The sequence below is a fragment of the Xiphias gladius genome, chromosome 22, assembly GCF_016859285.1.
Source record: "Xiphias gladius isolate SHS-SW01 ecotype Sanya breed wild chromosome 22, ASM1685928v1, whole genome shotgun sequence".
Classification (NCBI taxonomy): Eukaryota; Metazoa; Chordata; class Actinopteri; order Istiophoriformes; family Xiphiidae; genus Xiphias; species Xiphias gladius.
In genome coordinates this window covers 27,948,100-27,963,626 of record NC_053421.1, presented here as the reverse complement: position 1 = coordinate 27,963,626, position 15,527 = coordinate 27,948,100, and the positions used below count along the sequence as shown (strand labels likewise).

Genomic DNA, 15,527 nt, shown 5'->3' with positions numbered 1-15,527 from the left:
GTGTGTGTGTGTGTGTGTGTGTGTGTGTGTTTGTGTGTGTGTGTGTGTGTGTGTGTGTGTGTTTGTGTGTGTGTGTGTGTGTGTGTGTGTGTGTGTGTGTGTGTGTGTGTGTGTGTGTGTGTATGAGAGAGTTTGGACTTCTACGGCCATCTTTGTGAGGACCGGTTTTAAGTTGTACACATTGGGAGTGAGAGCATTCTGGGAAAGTGTGGGCATTATGGCTGGTCCTCACTTCCTGACACACGCACCTTCAAAGGGCTGTTTGGGGGTTCAGACTTGGTTTTAGGGGTTGGGGTTAGAATCAGGTTTAGGTTAGGGTTGGGGTTAGAATCAGGTTTAGGTTAGGGTTGGGGTTGGTCGTTTAGTTGTGATGGTTAAGGTTAAGATAAGGGGGGCTAGGAATGCATTTTGTCAATGAGTGACCTCAGAAGTAACGCAAGACAAGTGTGTGTGTGTGTGTGTTTGCGTGTGTGTGTGTGTGTGTGTGTGTGTGTGTGTGTGTGCGTGCGCACGTGTGTGTGCGTGGAGTCGTGGGCTCAGTATTCATCACACGGTTAGACATTCCTTCACTCCAGTGCAAGGAAGAGAGGCAATACATATGCACACACAGCCTCTCTCTGAGATGCACGTGCTGCTGGAAAGAGTGTGTGTGTGCGTTTGTTTGCGTGTGTGTGTGTGTGTGTGTGTGTGTGTGTGTGTGTGTGTGTGTGGGCAGCCTTCCTCTCCTGCCAGAGTGTGTTAATCCGCTTGACTGCAGATTCCAATCAGGGCAAAGGAAGGAAGAGAGCGAGAGACGGAGGGAACACAAGCGAGCGAAATGCTAAAAGAGCGGCGGTGAATAACCGAGGAAGGAAAGCAAGATGGACAGAGAATGGGCCCTTTTTTCTTTGAGCGGCTCAGGGAAGGCAGAACTCACCGGCGAGCCTCTCTGTAGGGGCTTAAGGACTTTGGGTACCGCCCCGATCCTCCTGGGTCGCGGCCAGGGGAGCCTCATGTATCACAAAATACCGCTTGACAGGATTCGCCCCTTAAGTAGCTGATTCTTTTAGCCGCCATAATAGCCTTAGCACTTCAAACAAAAACTGTGCAACCCCAAAACAATCAAAGGGTGTTTTGGGAAATTCTCCCCTCGCCAGACTTTAACACCCATCCATCCCCTGAACCCCCAAGTTAGAGGTGAGGCCTCCGTTTGCCTGAAAAGGCTCCTTCTCAGATAAGCCTGCTCTGCTACCCGAAGTCTGAGGACTTCCTGCCAAGTCCTGTCCGACCCCCGAGGTCGAGATCACCGGAGGGCCTGTCCTTATATGTGCATGATTGGTCAGCCCAGGTCAGCTGACCACCCTCATTAAAGACTTGTTTGAATCAAGTTGGGTTTATTCAAAATGTGTCTCAAAGGACTGTCAAAGCCTAAAGCGCTAAACAAATTAATGCATATGGTCAACGCTGTAGCCACCGCTGAGGACGCAGAAGTCAAGTCCCCGGGTATATTTTGCAGAGTTTAGGTGGTTGCATGACATCAGATGGAGTTTTCAGTGTACGATTAGACACATATGAAACTTGTGGTGTTGTTTTCCGGGGATGACTCTGGTATTTATTAGCCTAAATGTTTTAAAATGTGACTGTTTCTGTACAAAAAAAAATGAAATAAATGACCATTCTAGAATTGATTTCAGGCATTTAGAATTCTCAGTGTGCAAAGGAACAACTAAAATCTAGTAAAAGTTACTGAACATTTCAGTCCTGATAAAGGCAAGGGGAACGAGACAGGCACAGGGATGATATTCATTATTTCACCACGGCCTTGTAAAGAGGCATTAAGGCTTATCTGCATTAACACATTTTGATTCTATGGCAAAGTGCTAAATTATCTTTTGTCACTGCCTCCAAGCTGATCAAGTGGAGTGAGATGCGGGTTTCGGTGGAAGTGAAGGTCGGGGAACCCACAATGGTGTCTTCTCTGGCGGATGTCATTATGCCACTCATTCTGTTGAGAACAGAAATCTTGACCATTCTTATAAAATGATTAATCGCTCTGCATTGAAAAGGAACCAGGACTCCATTAAAAAGATATTAAGTACTGGAAGTCCTTGACTGATAAATGAGCTACTCATTTCCAGACTCATTCATATTGTAGAGATACCGAATACTAAATTATGAACACTCCACACTCAACCCCCCAAAAATCAAACAGATACATAGCATTTTGTAAACCAGAGTGACTTCCTCCAAGCCTCTCTGTTCAGAGCTGGAGGGGTAAGTGATGGGTTAACAGAAAAACTGTCTGAACCTGAAATGAAAGTATACCAGGCAGTGCCCAAATGTTTGCGTCATAAAAATCCAACTTGTTGTTTGAAGTAGTACTTGAAGTAGACAACGATTGAAACGATCCCACTGACTTCATACGGTGGAAACGTTTTTCCGTGTAATTCGGTTTTACATTAAAGATCAATCTGCTTTTGTCTCTTAAAAGACTGCATCGCCGATTCTGCTCACGGAAAAAGAGCGCTTAAAAACAGGGCGTGTGACTAATATTAATGAAAACAGCGGACAGTTACCACGACCGGGCGGCTACTCTTCAGACCCAGGTGACCTAAAAAGCTCATTTTAAACATCTGACAAGAGCGAGCCGGTGTTTAGTGAGCAGCAGACCAGGAAGTTTCCTCTCGTCTCACAGATCGGTAGGTTAGCGACGTGAGAAACAACTGCTCATCTATAATACATCTGCATCTGAGGAGCCTGGCAGCCGGTGCTGTGCTGAGACTGTGGACATGATGTCCCATATAAGTGACTGGAGGGGGCTCTGCGTGCGTGCGTGCGTGTGTGTGTGTGTGTGTGTGTGTGTGTGTGTGTGTGTGTGTGTGTGTCTGCAGTTCTGTATGTGACGTGCTTCAGTGGCACGTGGCATTACATTGTACTCCCGTGTTGACCAGAATTGGACAACGGGGACTCTGCCCTGCTACCTCAGTCCTTCGGAGCCCCTATAAAATACACAGTCATTATTCAGAGAAACACATAAACAAGACGAGAAAACACACACTCTCAGTTTAACTTGCACATGGACTCAGACACATGTGTAAACACACTCTGAACTGCTTACGCGTGGAACACCCACATAGAGATGCACAAAATGTTCATTACTAAGTAAAGATTTATTTATTTATAACTTTTCAAAACAGAAGTTACAAAAGTGCTTCACAGTAGGACAAGATAAGTAGAAGTTGATGGTTATTAACAGATAGAGGAGCAACAGAATAGAATTAAAACTGAAATGAGATAAAACGAAAGAGCAGAAACATCACTTAAGAAAACGGAGAATAGTGAGTGAAAAGTGAGTCTTACAAAGTCTCTAAAAATCGCCAGTTGAATTTAATGATCTTATAGAGAAAGCTTGACTGTTCCAGAACGGACACGTACACGGATTCATCCAGGCATACTCTTAGTTCCAAATATACACAGTTTTGAACACATACAGTAGAACAAGACATGGACACACACATTCAGACACAAAGACAAACGCAGACAAAGAGAATCAGAGATAAGAGGAAAAGGAATGAGAAAAGGAAGGCAACAGGGCTGGGGAGGTTTGACATTTTTGATAGTAGTGCTGATACGATACTCGAGTTTTGTACTGAAGCCAAAGTTCTTTGCCCCGTTCTCAAAGAGAACAGGGCAAAGGAGGACAGAGAGAGAGAGAGAGGTGGGAAAAAGAATAAAAAAAGATGAGAGGAGGCGAAGGATGAGAGGAAATGGGCGACCAGGGAGAGTCACAAAAGGAGACATTACAAGAAATAGGGAGAGATGTAGAGGGTGAAAAACACAGAAGGACGAGTGTGAGACTTTGCACTTTTCTGTGAAAAAAGCAAGAGCTGCGTTAAAGGTGGTGGGCAGAGAGATGAGAGATCAAGAGAGACAAAAGGAGGGGGAGAGGGACGGAGAGAGGAAAGCAGCAGCAGTGTTTCGTGGAGAGCTGGAAACAGAGGGCGGGCGGACAGGCGGGTGGGCGAGCGAGCGAGCCAGAGGGGAAGGAAGGGAGGGAGGTGGGGGGGGCGGGGCCTGTCATCAGCCGCAGCCAGTCAGAGGCTAGCGTGGTGCTCTGCAGGGTGAATCTTACCCTGGCAACACAATAGAGCGAGAGAGAGAGACTGTGGACAGGTGAACAGATGGCTGACTGACTGAGGGACAAGCTGATCAGTGGACTACAGAGGGTGTGTGTGTGTGTGTGTGTGTGTGTGTGTGTGTGTGTGTGTGTGTGTGTGTGTGTGTGTGTGTGTGTGTGTGTGTGTGTGTGTGTGTGAGTGTCAGTGTGTGAGTGTGTGTGTGTGAGTGTCAGTGTGTGTGTGTGTGTGTCTGTGTGTGTGGGGCAGAGCATATGTAAGTACTGTAATGTTACACAAAATGTTCACTGAGAGAGAGAGAGCAGAGAAACAAAGAGAAACACAGAAGGAGAGAGGGAAAGACGCCCATGTTTGCACTGTAAAATAACAAAATATCAGTTGTGTCTACGAGACAGAAGTGAGAAGCTTGTGATGTCCAAAAAATATGAAGTGTTTGTGTGTGTGTAAAAGAAAGTGGAGACGGTGTAAGAAGGGACTGCATTGTATTTACAGGAATACCAATTTCATTTTAGCACCAATTTCAGTTTCAGGCCTCGAGAGTGAGGACGTCATCGTAAAGTGATGACACCGTTGAGCTGCGAGGACATTTTGTCTGGTCCTCACCTCCTCAAAAGGCTGTTTGAGAGTCAGCCCAGTGTCCCCAGTAATTAAGTCCAAATTGGACGATTTTGCACCTCGATATCAACACACCAATATTGATGTTCTTCTCTGGTGATGGGGGTTAAAAGAAAAGATTTTAAGATTAATGGATAATTCTGATTTTTTTTTTTTTTTAAACTTGTCCTATTTGGATCATTTTTGCAATATTTACTATTAGTAATAAAAACATGGTGCTCACCAGGTTAACTGCTGAGATCTGAGAACATGGCGACGTCACCACAACAAAGTTAGAGGGTCAAGAAACACAGTTAGGCGACATTTTGTAAACATGTCAGACTTTATCTGGAAGAGAAAACAAAGGTGAACTTTAAAATTACCACCCAAACTGTCAGTTGTGAATATTCACCTGTTTACCATGAGTGTACATTAATGGGATTAAAGGCTCCACCTAATGGAGAGGCGCTCTGAGGTGTTTGGGACACTCAGAAAGATTTGTTTGTTTTTTTTAGCTGTTTCTTTTGTAATCATGGTGTATGGGGAAAAGTCTTTTTTGGGCCTGCGCGCATCGTGTGACCTGCAATACCGACTGTGGCCACGAATAACCTCACAGCCCGGTGCTGTTCTTGGGGCCTTGCGGTTTACAGGCTAACTTCCTGTTTCAACTTTGACGGGCTTAAGTATCTCTCCAGTTTTACCCCCAAAGAAGTGGTTTAGTAAACTGTTACCTGTCTGAACATCTGACTGAGCGTGTCTCTTGCCATGTTAGACTTCGTTGTTGGGAATAACGCCGCGTTTCCACATCTCGGCAATTTCTCTGGGGAGTATAACGTTATCCTAACTGAGAGACCAAACGATGACCAAAAGTAAGAAATCAACACCCAAGTTTTAACAGAGGGATCAGTGTATTCTTTAAAGGTGTTGTATGCACGTTTTTGCTATTGCTACATAGCCAACGTTAGCCTTAACATCTGTTAACTTACCAGACTAGAAGAAACGTTGCGAGTTTAGCATAAATCTCTATTCCTTCTCTCGCCATGAGCCGCCTCCTGTGGTGGAGAGCGACGGCAACGTTAACTCTTGTTTTGCTTCTATTTCTATCGCTTCTTTTCTTCTACTGAAGTTAGCATGCCAACAGGCTAGCCCCGGCCCGTCCCGTCTCATAATGCCACTGGCTAACGTCGGCTATGCAGCGATGACAAAAGCTTGCACATAGCACCTTTAATGTCAGAATAATTTTTAGGTTAAGATTGCGGTCGGGGTCGGGGTCACGCCTGCGGTTGCGTGTAAACTTCGGGAGTAGGAGATGCCCATGCCAGAATTATGTCAGTGAGGGTCCTCACAGGTGTACTAGTATAAACGCCGGTGTAGTGTGTGCTAGGCCATGTGAACAGTGCGCCAACATGGCTCCAGTGTCATTAAAGTTTTGTTTGCAGGCTCTTTATCTCTTTGTGTCCTGACAGTCGAGGGTAGGAGGTCCATGCCTCGATCACGTCCTCCACGCAGCCTTCTGTCACATGCCGCCATTGTCACGTTGAAAGTTGTTTTATTTTTATATATTTAATTTTTCCTGTGGTTCTTTTGTCCCCCCCCCCCCCCCGTGCTTTTAGGTCAAAGCACACACATGTCCGTACACCAACTGCCACCAAAGAGTGTGTTTTCTATGAACCGCGGACAACAAAGTCTAGGGCGGCGTCTCCTGTGCGTTAAATTTGCATTAGGCAGCAGATTAGAGCGCTGCCTTGTTCTGGTGAGACGGAACAGCTGAATCAGGCAACCGGCTCCGTGTTGGAACAAATCTGTCTAATAACCCATTTCTGTGGACAGATAAAACGCCGCTTTGACAGTGCGATAATAGTAATGGCTTGGAGTTTTAATGAGATCCGTATCAAAGAGTGCTATTGTTATTAAAACCGAAAGTGTCTTTACCCTGACATCCAAATGGCATCATTAGCCTCTTGCCCTCACCTGTTTCAAGGATTTAAGGCTAATTCATCCAAAATTAAACGATCTCTGTCTCTGCCTCCTCGGGGTATAGGCGGGAGTTCTCGCAGGTACGAGTTCCCGCCGGCTCCACTTCCAAGGCTGACTTGCATGCAGTTGAATCATCCTCACTTAGCGATGATTGTGCGCAGTGGGAGTCATGGAACACGTGCTTGTGTTTTAATCAGACCACCACTACACTGCAGTCACACTTGACACAGCTGGTGGTTGTTAATTAAAGGGAATATAGGGTGTGTGAAACATTGAATGTGATCTTGGAGTACTTTGTTGCCGATGGATAATCTTTGAAATGATACACTGTAAAAAAAATCTCCTTCGATTTCATTTTTGTCTGTAATTGCGCCCTTAAAGGACCAGGCCAGAGTTTTTCTTAGTTTTAACTAAAAATCCTGTATTCATTTCTTTTTTTTGCTCGCCAGTTTTAAATGCACAGAATAGGGTTTGAGATAAATTGAATGTGTTTTTCCCACCATTTTAGACATCCATTGATGTCTACTCATTTCCAAAGGGTATGAAAATCAATTTGACTCTAGAAATTGCCTGAGTGGTGAAGTCCACCACAGTGAACACGCATCAACAATCCCCAACACAACAACACGGTTTGCACAATGGTTAGCTTTGATGTAAAGTGTTCTTGATGGTAGTAAATGGAGTAAATCGTGTAAAATCACTTCAAAGTCTTATTTTCTTATAAGTAATTAAGAAAGGCTGCCAGTGTAGTACGATTCTTTTAACCAGTATCAGTACAAATCAACTTGTTTCAGGTATTTTGCAACGTCAAGTTTTTCACGTTTCAAGAAAATAATTACCAATAGGAATGACTTGATAAGATGGAGATTTTCAGCGGTCTGCTACATTTTATTTCCTTGTGCTGATAGATTTCAAGGCGAGGGATTTTCTTCTTTTTGCACCACTCAGGGCTAAAGCTTGTATTTGGACCACAGAAAGCTCTCCAGCTTCGGTTTAAGATCCATTTTGCTGCGAGGATCTATCTGCTTGGCTGTGTGGTCAGGGGCCCACCAGGCAAAGCTACTTAACAGCAAATCTTGTTTAGCGGAATCCTCTCAAAATAAGAGCCTCTATCTCTATTGCTCTGTCTCCTTGGTCTCCCTCTTTCTCTTCTCGCCCTTTCCAAATTGTGCTAACACTGACACATCCCGACCGCCGTTAGCCACAACACTAACACCACCGCGTGCTTCCTAACTCACCCTTTACCCTTTTGCTTCGCTCAACCGCTTTCCTCGGTGCAGAGCTTCACACCAATTACTACAGTGTTGATTAGCCGGTGTGTGCAGAGGTGTGATGCCTCAGTGTGTTTTCTGACATGCAGCTCAGGTTTATACATAGTTTCTCGCTCTGTAAAAGTGCCGCGAGCAGCCACAGAAGATCCTGTGCACTTGGTAAAGACGGGGGTGCTTGTTTCTCAGGCCACGTCGTCTGATTTTAACGCTTCCTCCATTTGGAATTGCACTCTGTAGTTGCCCCTTTAAACCACGACCTCCTGAGAGCCCCTACCGCGTGAGCAAGTGCAGAGTCAGTGGCAATGACTTGCTTTCACGTGGGCAGCAGATGTTATGAACGTTGACCTCACAAATCGATGGAGGATTATCAGAGATTGAGAATGTGCTTTCTGTAACGGCCTTTTTCTGCTCCTTGAAGATGGTGCTGGGGATAAAGCTTCACATGTGTCATCATAGTCAGGGTCAAACTCTTCCATCTGACCTTTACTGCTTCATTTTTATACAACGGTGTGTGGGAGTCAGCGCATACAGTGGAATCAGGATAGTCATTTGTCTTAAGAGAAACACAAATGGCTTCACAAAGTGTGTCTTAAGAAATCAAAGTGGTGATCCCAAAATGTGCATGAAAAATTAAATGTAAATGTGCCTCCTCCTTCAGACGTTGCGAAAGAAAGGCTTTAACGGCTGCAACAGCCCCGAGCCCGACGGCGACGACTCCATCGACCAAAGCCCGCTAAATGACGACAAGTACCGCAAGACCGAGGACCTGGACAGCCTCTTCAAACGCTACGGCGTGAGTACCGTCATACTTTTGACATCTTATCTAACCTACCCTTTCTCTTCTTCTTCTTCTTCTTCTCTTCTCTCTGTCTCTCTCTCCCTCTCGCTCTCGCTCTCTCTCTCTCTCCCTCCCTCTCTCTGTGTCTGCCCTCTTCTTCTTCTTTTTGTTTGGGGAACGAAGGCTCTGAACAAGAAAGAGCACCGGGACTCTGAGAGCCCAGACCCCGAGGAGCCCTTCTCCCTCACCCCCCGCACTGAGGAGAAATACAAAAAAATTGACGAGGAGTTTGATAAAATGATGCAGAACTATAGGCTGTCAGTGAGTACCCCCCCTCTGTGTAACACCGCCCCCTCCTCATGTTGGTACCCTGCTGCTGCCGCTGACCAGACAACTGGAGGTTTTTCCGGCTGCGGATGGCGGTGTGACTACTCACAGAGCGCTCGCCTTCACTATTCCTCACCCCTTTACCTCCCCCACTTCACCTCTTACCAACAGCACCCCCCCCCCCCACCCACCCACCCACCCACCAAATCACTCCCCACAATCTTCTCTGACGGTGTGTGACCGAGCAAGAAAGGAAGGGGAGAGTGGCCGAGCTGACTGACTTAAGGGGCAAACCTTTAAAACTAGGACTTTAACTGACAGTTGCTTTCGTCATCGGTTAATCTGCCCGTTATTTTCTCACTTTATTAGTTGACAGTTTGGTCCATAAAATGTCAGTCCACGGTGATGTCTTCAAATGTCTCGTTCTATCTGGCCTAAAGTCCAAAACCCAAAGGTGCTCGATTTACAATGATATGAAACAGATGAATGCGGCAAATCCCCGCATTTGAGAAGCTTCACTTATCAAAACCATTGCCAGTTCATTTGCTGTCAATCAGTTCATCAGCAAACCATTACAGCTTTAATGAAAACCGTTGATCAATTCCAAAAAAAAATTTGTTTTTGAAATATGTGCGATGGAAACCCTGTACTGGCAGATTTCATATCTTGTTTTAATAAAAAAAAAGAAGTTATAGTTCTCAGTTAAAGCAAAAAAGTAAGAAAAATATGAGGAGGATGTCAATTTTCTGCAGTTCTGCAGATTTATAACTTTGTGCGAGTGAGAAGTCATTAGAAAAAGCAGTATAAGACTTTACCGTGATTATTCATGGGTTTAATACTCTTTCTGATGCCTTTGCAAGTTCAGTAATGTAGAAGAATAAACAACGGGGGGAGAGGAGTGCTAACTAGGTCCCTAGTTTTTACAAAAGTTGGCATAGCAACTGGTACTGCAAAGGGAACTCATGCTTTATGGTAATAACCAACACATTTGGAGCATGCCTTTGAGCAGTTGGATTGCTTGGCTGAAAGTACCAATTGTGTAATACTAGGCAACACTAAAGAAACAAGCGTGCAATTGAAGACAAGCTGTGTCTTTTCCCGACCTCCTATACAGGTAAGACGGAGAGAGGCAGGGTGCAGCCGCTAACTGGCCGTTGTTTACAGTGTTCCTGAGGTCGGTTCAGTCCCGGATCTGGTCCAGCTCCTCTGACATTATCCAGGTTCTGGCTCCTGGCCGGCGCCCTGCCAAGCCCCTTTTTACAGCTCCGCTCCCGTGCCAGTTTCTCTGTGATTCATTTTTTTCCTCCGTGCTCAATAATGCCATTAATGTCACTTAAACGAGCGGCACTCAATTTACAGCCCCTCTTCCAGTCTGCCAGCTCCTCCGATCGGTCACTTGGGACGGGACAGTCACGTTGAGGCGCCGCAGAAGCGTCGGACAGCGGTTATTCCTAATATCTTACTGGTGGCGTTATACCTTAACGGAAAAGTCTTTTTTTCTTTTTTTTCCTTTACTACGTTTTCCGTATTTTCACAGTGTCAGTCATCTGTGACTGTATTTACTTTATTTCTTGTTGCAATCAGGGCACACAATCAGAGAATGAAACGGGTTTCAAACCTAATCTGCGTTTGACATTTCGGAACGAGGGACACTAGCACTGTGTAGAACTCTCACGAAGTTCTGGTACTATAAAAAGGCGCATGAACTTTCACAACATGAAAAGTCAATACATGCATCGACAGATTGCGCTCTTGTCTTTTCGGTTACTGCGGGCGATTTTGAAAAATCTCGTTAAATTAATCAGGTGCAGTGGGCGGCAGAGTATACAGCTGTGTTGGTTGTCCACCACGACTGTCTGTGACTTCATTGTACTGTGGATCGTGAATGATAGAAAGTTCAGTTCAGTTCAGTTCAAGTTTAATTCAGCTTTACAGCTTGATTTATTTCCTGTGGGGGCAGGTGCATGCAGGAGCTCGCCACCCAGCTCATCAGATACACGGAGCAGATAGGACAGATGCAAAAACACTGTTAATCACAAAACTGGAAATAACCAGGGGCTTAAAGCACGAAACTACATGTAAATGTATAAATGAATTAATAAATGATGGACAGAACACAAGTGGTAAAAAAAAAAAGAAAAACAAAACGACTTTTCCTTTAAAATACAGCCACGGTAAGAACCTCTCTGCCAGGGATTGTTATTAGCAATCTGCTAACATCTCACATACATCAGAGCAGGCCTAATAGAGAAAAGGAGCCGGCTCTCAATTTAATCAGCTCAATGAAATTCTCTCCCCCCGAGTTTGACCCAGCCTATATCAGCCTCTCTGTGCCGTATGACCGCCGAGCTGAAATGGCTCTTAAAAGCTTCCCTCGGAAAAGGAAGAATAGGATTCAATCTACCGCCCGTGGCTCGTGGCGCTTGTCGATTGGATGCCGGCCGAGCGCCGCCCCCCCTCACCGCCACACTGTCTGGTTTGCCCAGCACACCTTTCACGGGGCACCAGCAAACGGCAGCATACGGCACCACCCACCACTCCTCCCCTCAACATCATAATCCCCAGCATGACAGCCAGGGGCCGGGATATACAAGCTTAATCCCACTCGTACTAAAATACCTCCTGCGGTAGGGAGAGAGTGGCGAGGGAGGACGGGCAGGACACTTGACTAGACGAGCCCCAAGCTAATGGATCTGTTCCTGTTACACTGGCACTGTGGTAGGCGAGGAAAAAGGGAGCTTTCTCTTTTTACCGGAGGGTCTCCGGTTTGATCCTGTTCTGGCTCTGAGGTTTTGGGTTGGGAAATCGAGTAAGAAATAGATTTCCTCCTCTAACAACGACCTGCGAGGTGGCCTTGAGCAAAGAGCTGAGCGTGTTGAACGTCTCCTGTAGAGGCTCCGTATGAATGTGAAAAATAAAACATGGTGTTACTAAAAATGCTGCTTGAGCTGCACAGTGAGTTACATCTAATTTAGTTTTCAGATTTTTGGCTTCCATATTTGATAATCAATAAATTCTTGCATTTTGTCCGCAGTACTGAAGCACTTGATTTCACTCGAAGTACCGCACGTGACGAGTGATCAGGATCACGATTTTAATGTGAAACCTCGAACCTTTAAATCTTCAGGACTTGAAGATCGATTGCAGGATCGATCAGCGGCTCACATTAGCTCAGTTTGTCAGGGACAAATTTAACACAGAAATTAAAATATTTCTACGTCTGATGTATAAAATGGTCATGTTAAGAATTCGTAACATTCAGAGTGAGAAGGGGGGAAACGTAAAAACTACTTTGATTGAATTTGTTCTCAAATCATTTCCTACTTTGTTTCAGATCTGATGATGCGATTTTTCAATTAGCATTAACTTCACAGATTCGACATATTTGTGTATTAGAAGACCTCATCATTAGCTAATTCATAACCATTAATGTATGAAAGATTTCATTCTTTTCGAAGATTAAAAAAAACAAAACAAAAAAAACAACTAATTTGAAATTATTGCCCAGCTGCATTACGACGTCAACACACAGTATAACTGGATAAGTGAAGCTGGCTCAGTGGAATAACATGTTGTTCTCAGCATCGTTTGCCTCGGTAGACTCATAGTAGGGAATGACGCCTGTGAGGGGATGAAATAGCCATATAAGAATACGTTTTCATCAGTAAACACTAACGACCTTGATTATCATATGATACTATGACGCCGGGCTGATTCTCCTCGGCATTGAATCAGACTTTCGGAGAACGTGACCAGCAGGTTTTTTGGATCTTTATTTTAATATTAGGAAAGTCGGGAGAGAGGCAGAGTGAGGGGGACAAAGGAGGGAAGGCAACAGCTAAAAACAAATTTACTGCTCAACTGCTGTGACGTCTAAAGGTCAACAAACACTTCTCCGAAGTTGCCTCTCTGTTCACTTCCACGGCTGCTAACAAATAGGATGTGACAATCCTAAAGTTGGGAAAAAAAAAAAAAAAAAAAAAATTCAAAGGCTTCCAGGACAAGAGGGAGGGAGAAAGGAGAAACTAGGCCACGAGAGTAATTCATTCTGCTTCACCCGTGCATCCAGGAAACGCAGCCTTGTTGAGAAAGCTCCTCTGAGGGACGATGGGTTAGCTTCCTCTCCCCTCTCCACGCAGGAGAGGCCTTGAGCTTCCTCACACGAGCCTCCGGTGAAGCTCCCAGTCAGTTATTTACCTAACAGGTTCTTGCCCCCCCCCCACGGTTCTCTTCCTTCTGTGTTAAATCAGCAGGATGAATGGGCCAGTGCCCAGTTAACCCCTTCTGTCCGCTATTGGGAGCACTGGTGTTGAATGGAGTTGGGCAGATGTAAACACACGTGTAATTTGCCAAAGACACGTATTAATGCCCGGCGGAGCACCAGTGCAGAGCAGGACTTGGACAGATTTAAAATTCGTATTTGGAGAAGAAGTGAAGAGGTTTTGTAGTTATGTCACCAATCTCCTAGCAACCAGAGGCTGGTACCAACACGGAGGTCCTGCGGAGAAGTGTCTGAGAATAAATTATGGCTCGATGTATTACGAACGGGCAACAGTGAGAGAGAGAGAGAGAGATCTGAGGAGCATTATTGTGGTGTGGCCGTAGATTTGGTAAAATAACGTTTTCTACTACACAACGCCTTAAATTAGAACTTTCCAAGAGTCAGGACTGGGAGCCTGAAGAAAGGTTTAGATAACTCCCTAAACCGGGAAACTTCTTCAAATCCACTGAGGTCCCAATGGCTAACAAATATTGGATATTTAAATCACCGAAAAATATGTAGATTCTTGATAGAAACTAATGTTGACAAGGTCCGTATCCAGGATTTTAAAACTACCGGTGTCATAAATCCAAATTCATCCAGCGAAACCCCACCAACCTAAGACATTTTTAGACTAGCCACCAACTAAACTCTATAAAATGAGTTATATTTAAAATCAACCACAAAATTTCTAATGTTATACATCAGTTCGTCTTTTCAGCTATGTATAACGTCAATGTCGTCATCTCCTTGCTGGTCTGATGCCTGACGTTTATTTCTGGTGGCGAGCCCTGAATTTCTTTGACTTAAAAGGCCCAACATGTGTATTATGTGTGTGTGATTGTGAAATGTAAACTCTTCATGTCACCGTAAAACCCCCAAATTTACAGAAATATTATTGAGGACATGCGCCCACTGTCCTCAGTGGTAGCCCCCCCTCTCGCCCCGGGGGCTAATATTTACTATTCATCCATTTATTCATTCAGAAAAAGTGATAAATCTGCAATTTTCTTTATTTCTTTTACAAATTTTTTAAAATAAAAGACGAACTCGTACCAAAAAATAATTTTTGTGTTGTGTTGAAAATAAAAATGATTGAAAGCTCCAGAACAGCTACTAAATGGACCTTATGGTGGGACTAACTGTAGAATCCCAGCAAGGCCGCGATGCTTCATTTTACGTTACCAGTCGAGTCACCAGTGAAACTGAAAATAAAAGGAGGCGGCTTCCCCGTTCTTATTAATGTTACGTGTTACCTTAACGTCCGACCGCTGAGAGCTGCGATGTTCCTTTTTTGTTTTGTCACATGAATACTTCTTTAACAACAAAAGACCCAAAAAAAAAAAAACGTGGTTAATGGACAAGTTCACTGTCAAAAGTCCAAAATGTCCTTGTTAGTTTAGTTTGTCTGGAGGTCAGAGGGTCACGGAACAAAACGCGATAGGTTCGATCCCCGGCGCATTTTTTTCAAAACGTCCTTCAGCAAAGACACCGAACCCGTCCTGTTTGTAAGCTTCTCTCGATAAGAGCTAAATACCTAAGTAGTGAAAATGTGTTAAGCTGCAGAAAGCCCACCTCACCCCTCAGCCCTGTGAGGATAAATCCTTTCTAGTGCTGTACGCTCCGTGTTTACACACCTCCGTCCCCTTTGCACTAACCCCTCACCCCCACCATCCACCCCTCCATTTATCCATCCCCTCCCTCCACCCTCTGCTTGGCCAGTGTGCAGTGGTGCAGTGCTGCTAGCTGCTATCTTCAGCCGCCCTGGCCACCACTTACAGCTCAGTCTCTGCAGTTCCCTCTGCAGAAGTACTCCTTTGTACTGATGAGTGAATTTCAAATCTCAGAAAGCTGAAAGAGTCGGCGGCGTTCTCTGACGAGCGAGGTCATCCTCACGTTCTCCTTCTGCACGAATCAACTCAAATATCCTCTGAGATCATTTCATTTTAGAGTAATTTTCCTATAATTTCCGAGACTTTTTCTGGATATAACTGTAACTTTTTAATGAAAAAAAAATTCATTCCAGTTAATGCTTGCGTAACCTATAGTTTTTGTGTCTGAGCAAAGTGTAAAAATGAGAAACTTGTCCACTTGCACTCACTTGAAGAATACGATTCAATATGTATGGAGAATAAAGTTTCCAGTAAGGAATAATGAACATGTCAATATTTAGCTTTCACCTTTTCTTTCAAAGAAACTCCCGT

At 44.6% G+C, this 15,527-nt stretch overlaps 1 protein-coding gene across 1 annotated transcript in view; it reads left to right on the top strand.

The window, feature by feature from the left end:
- mef2d (myocyte enhancer factor 2d) overlaps positions 1-15,527 on the top strand; it is a 93,293-nt gene that overhangs the window by 54,367 nt on the left and 23,399 nt on the right. Inside the window, exons 4-5 of the mRNA XM_040117460.1 lie at positions 8,616-8,750; positions 8,919-9,096. Coding sequence (XP_039973394.1) covers positions 8,616-8,750; positions 8,919-9,096 — 313 coding nt within the window. The remainder of the gene's footprint in view (positions 1-8,615; positions 8,751-8,918; positions 9,097-15,527) is intronic.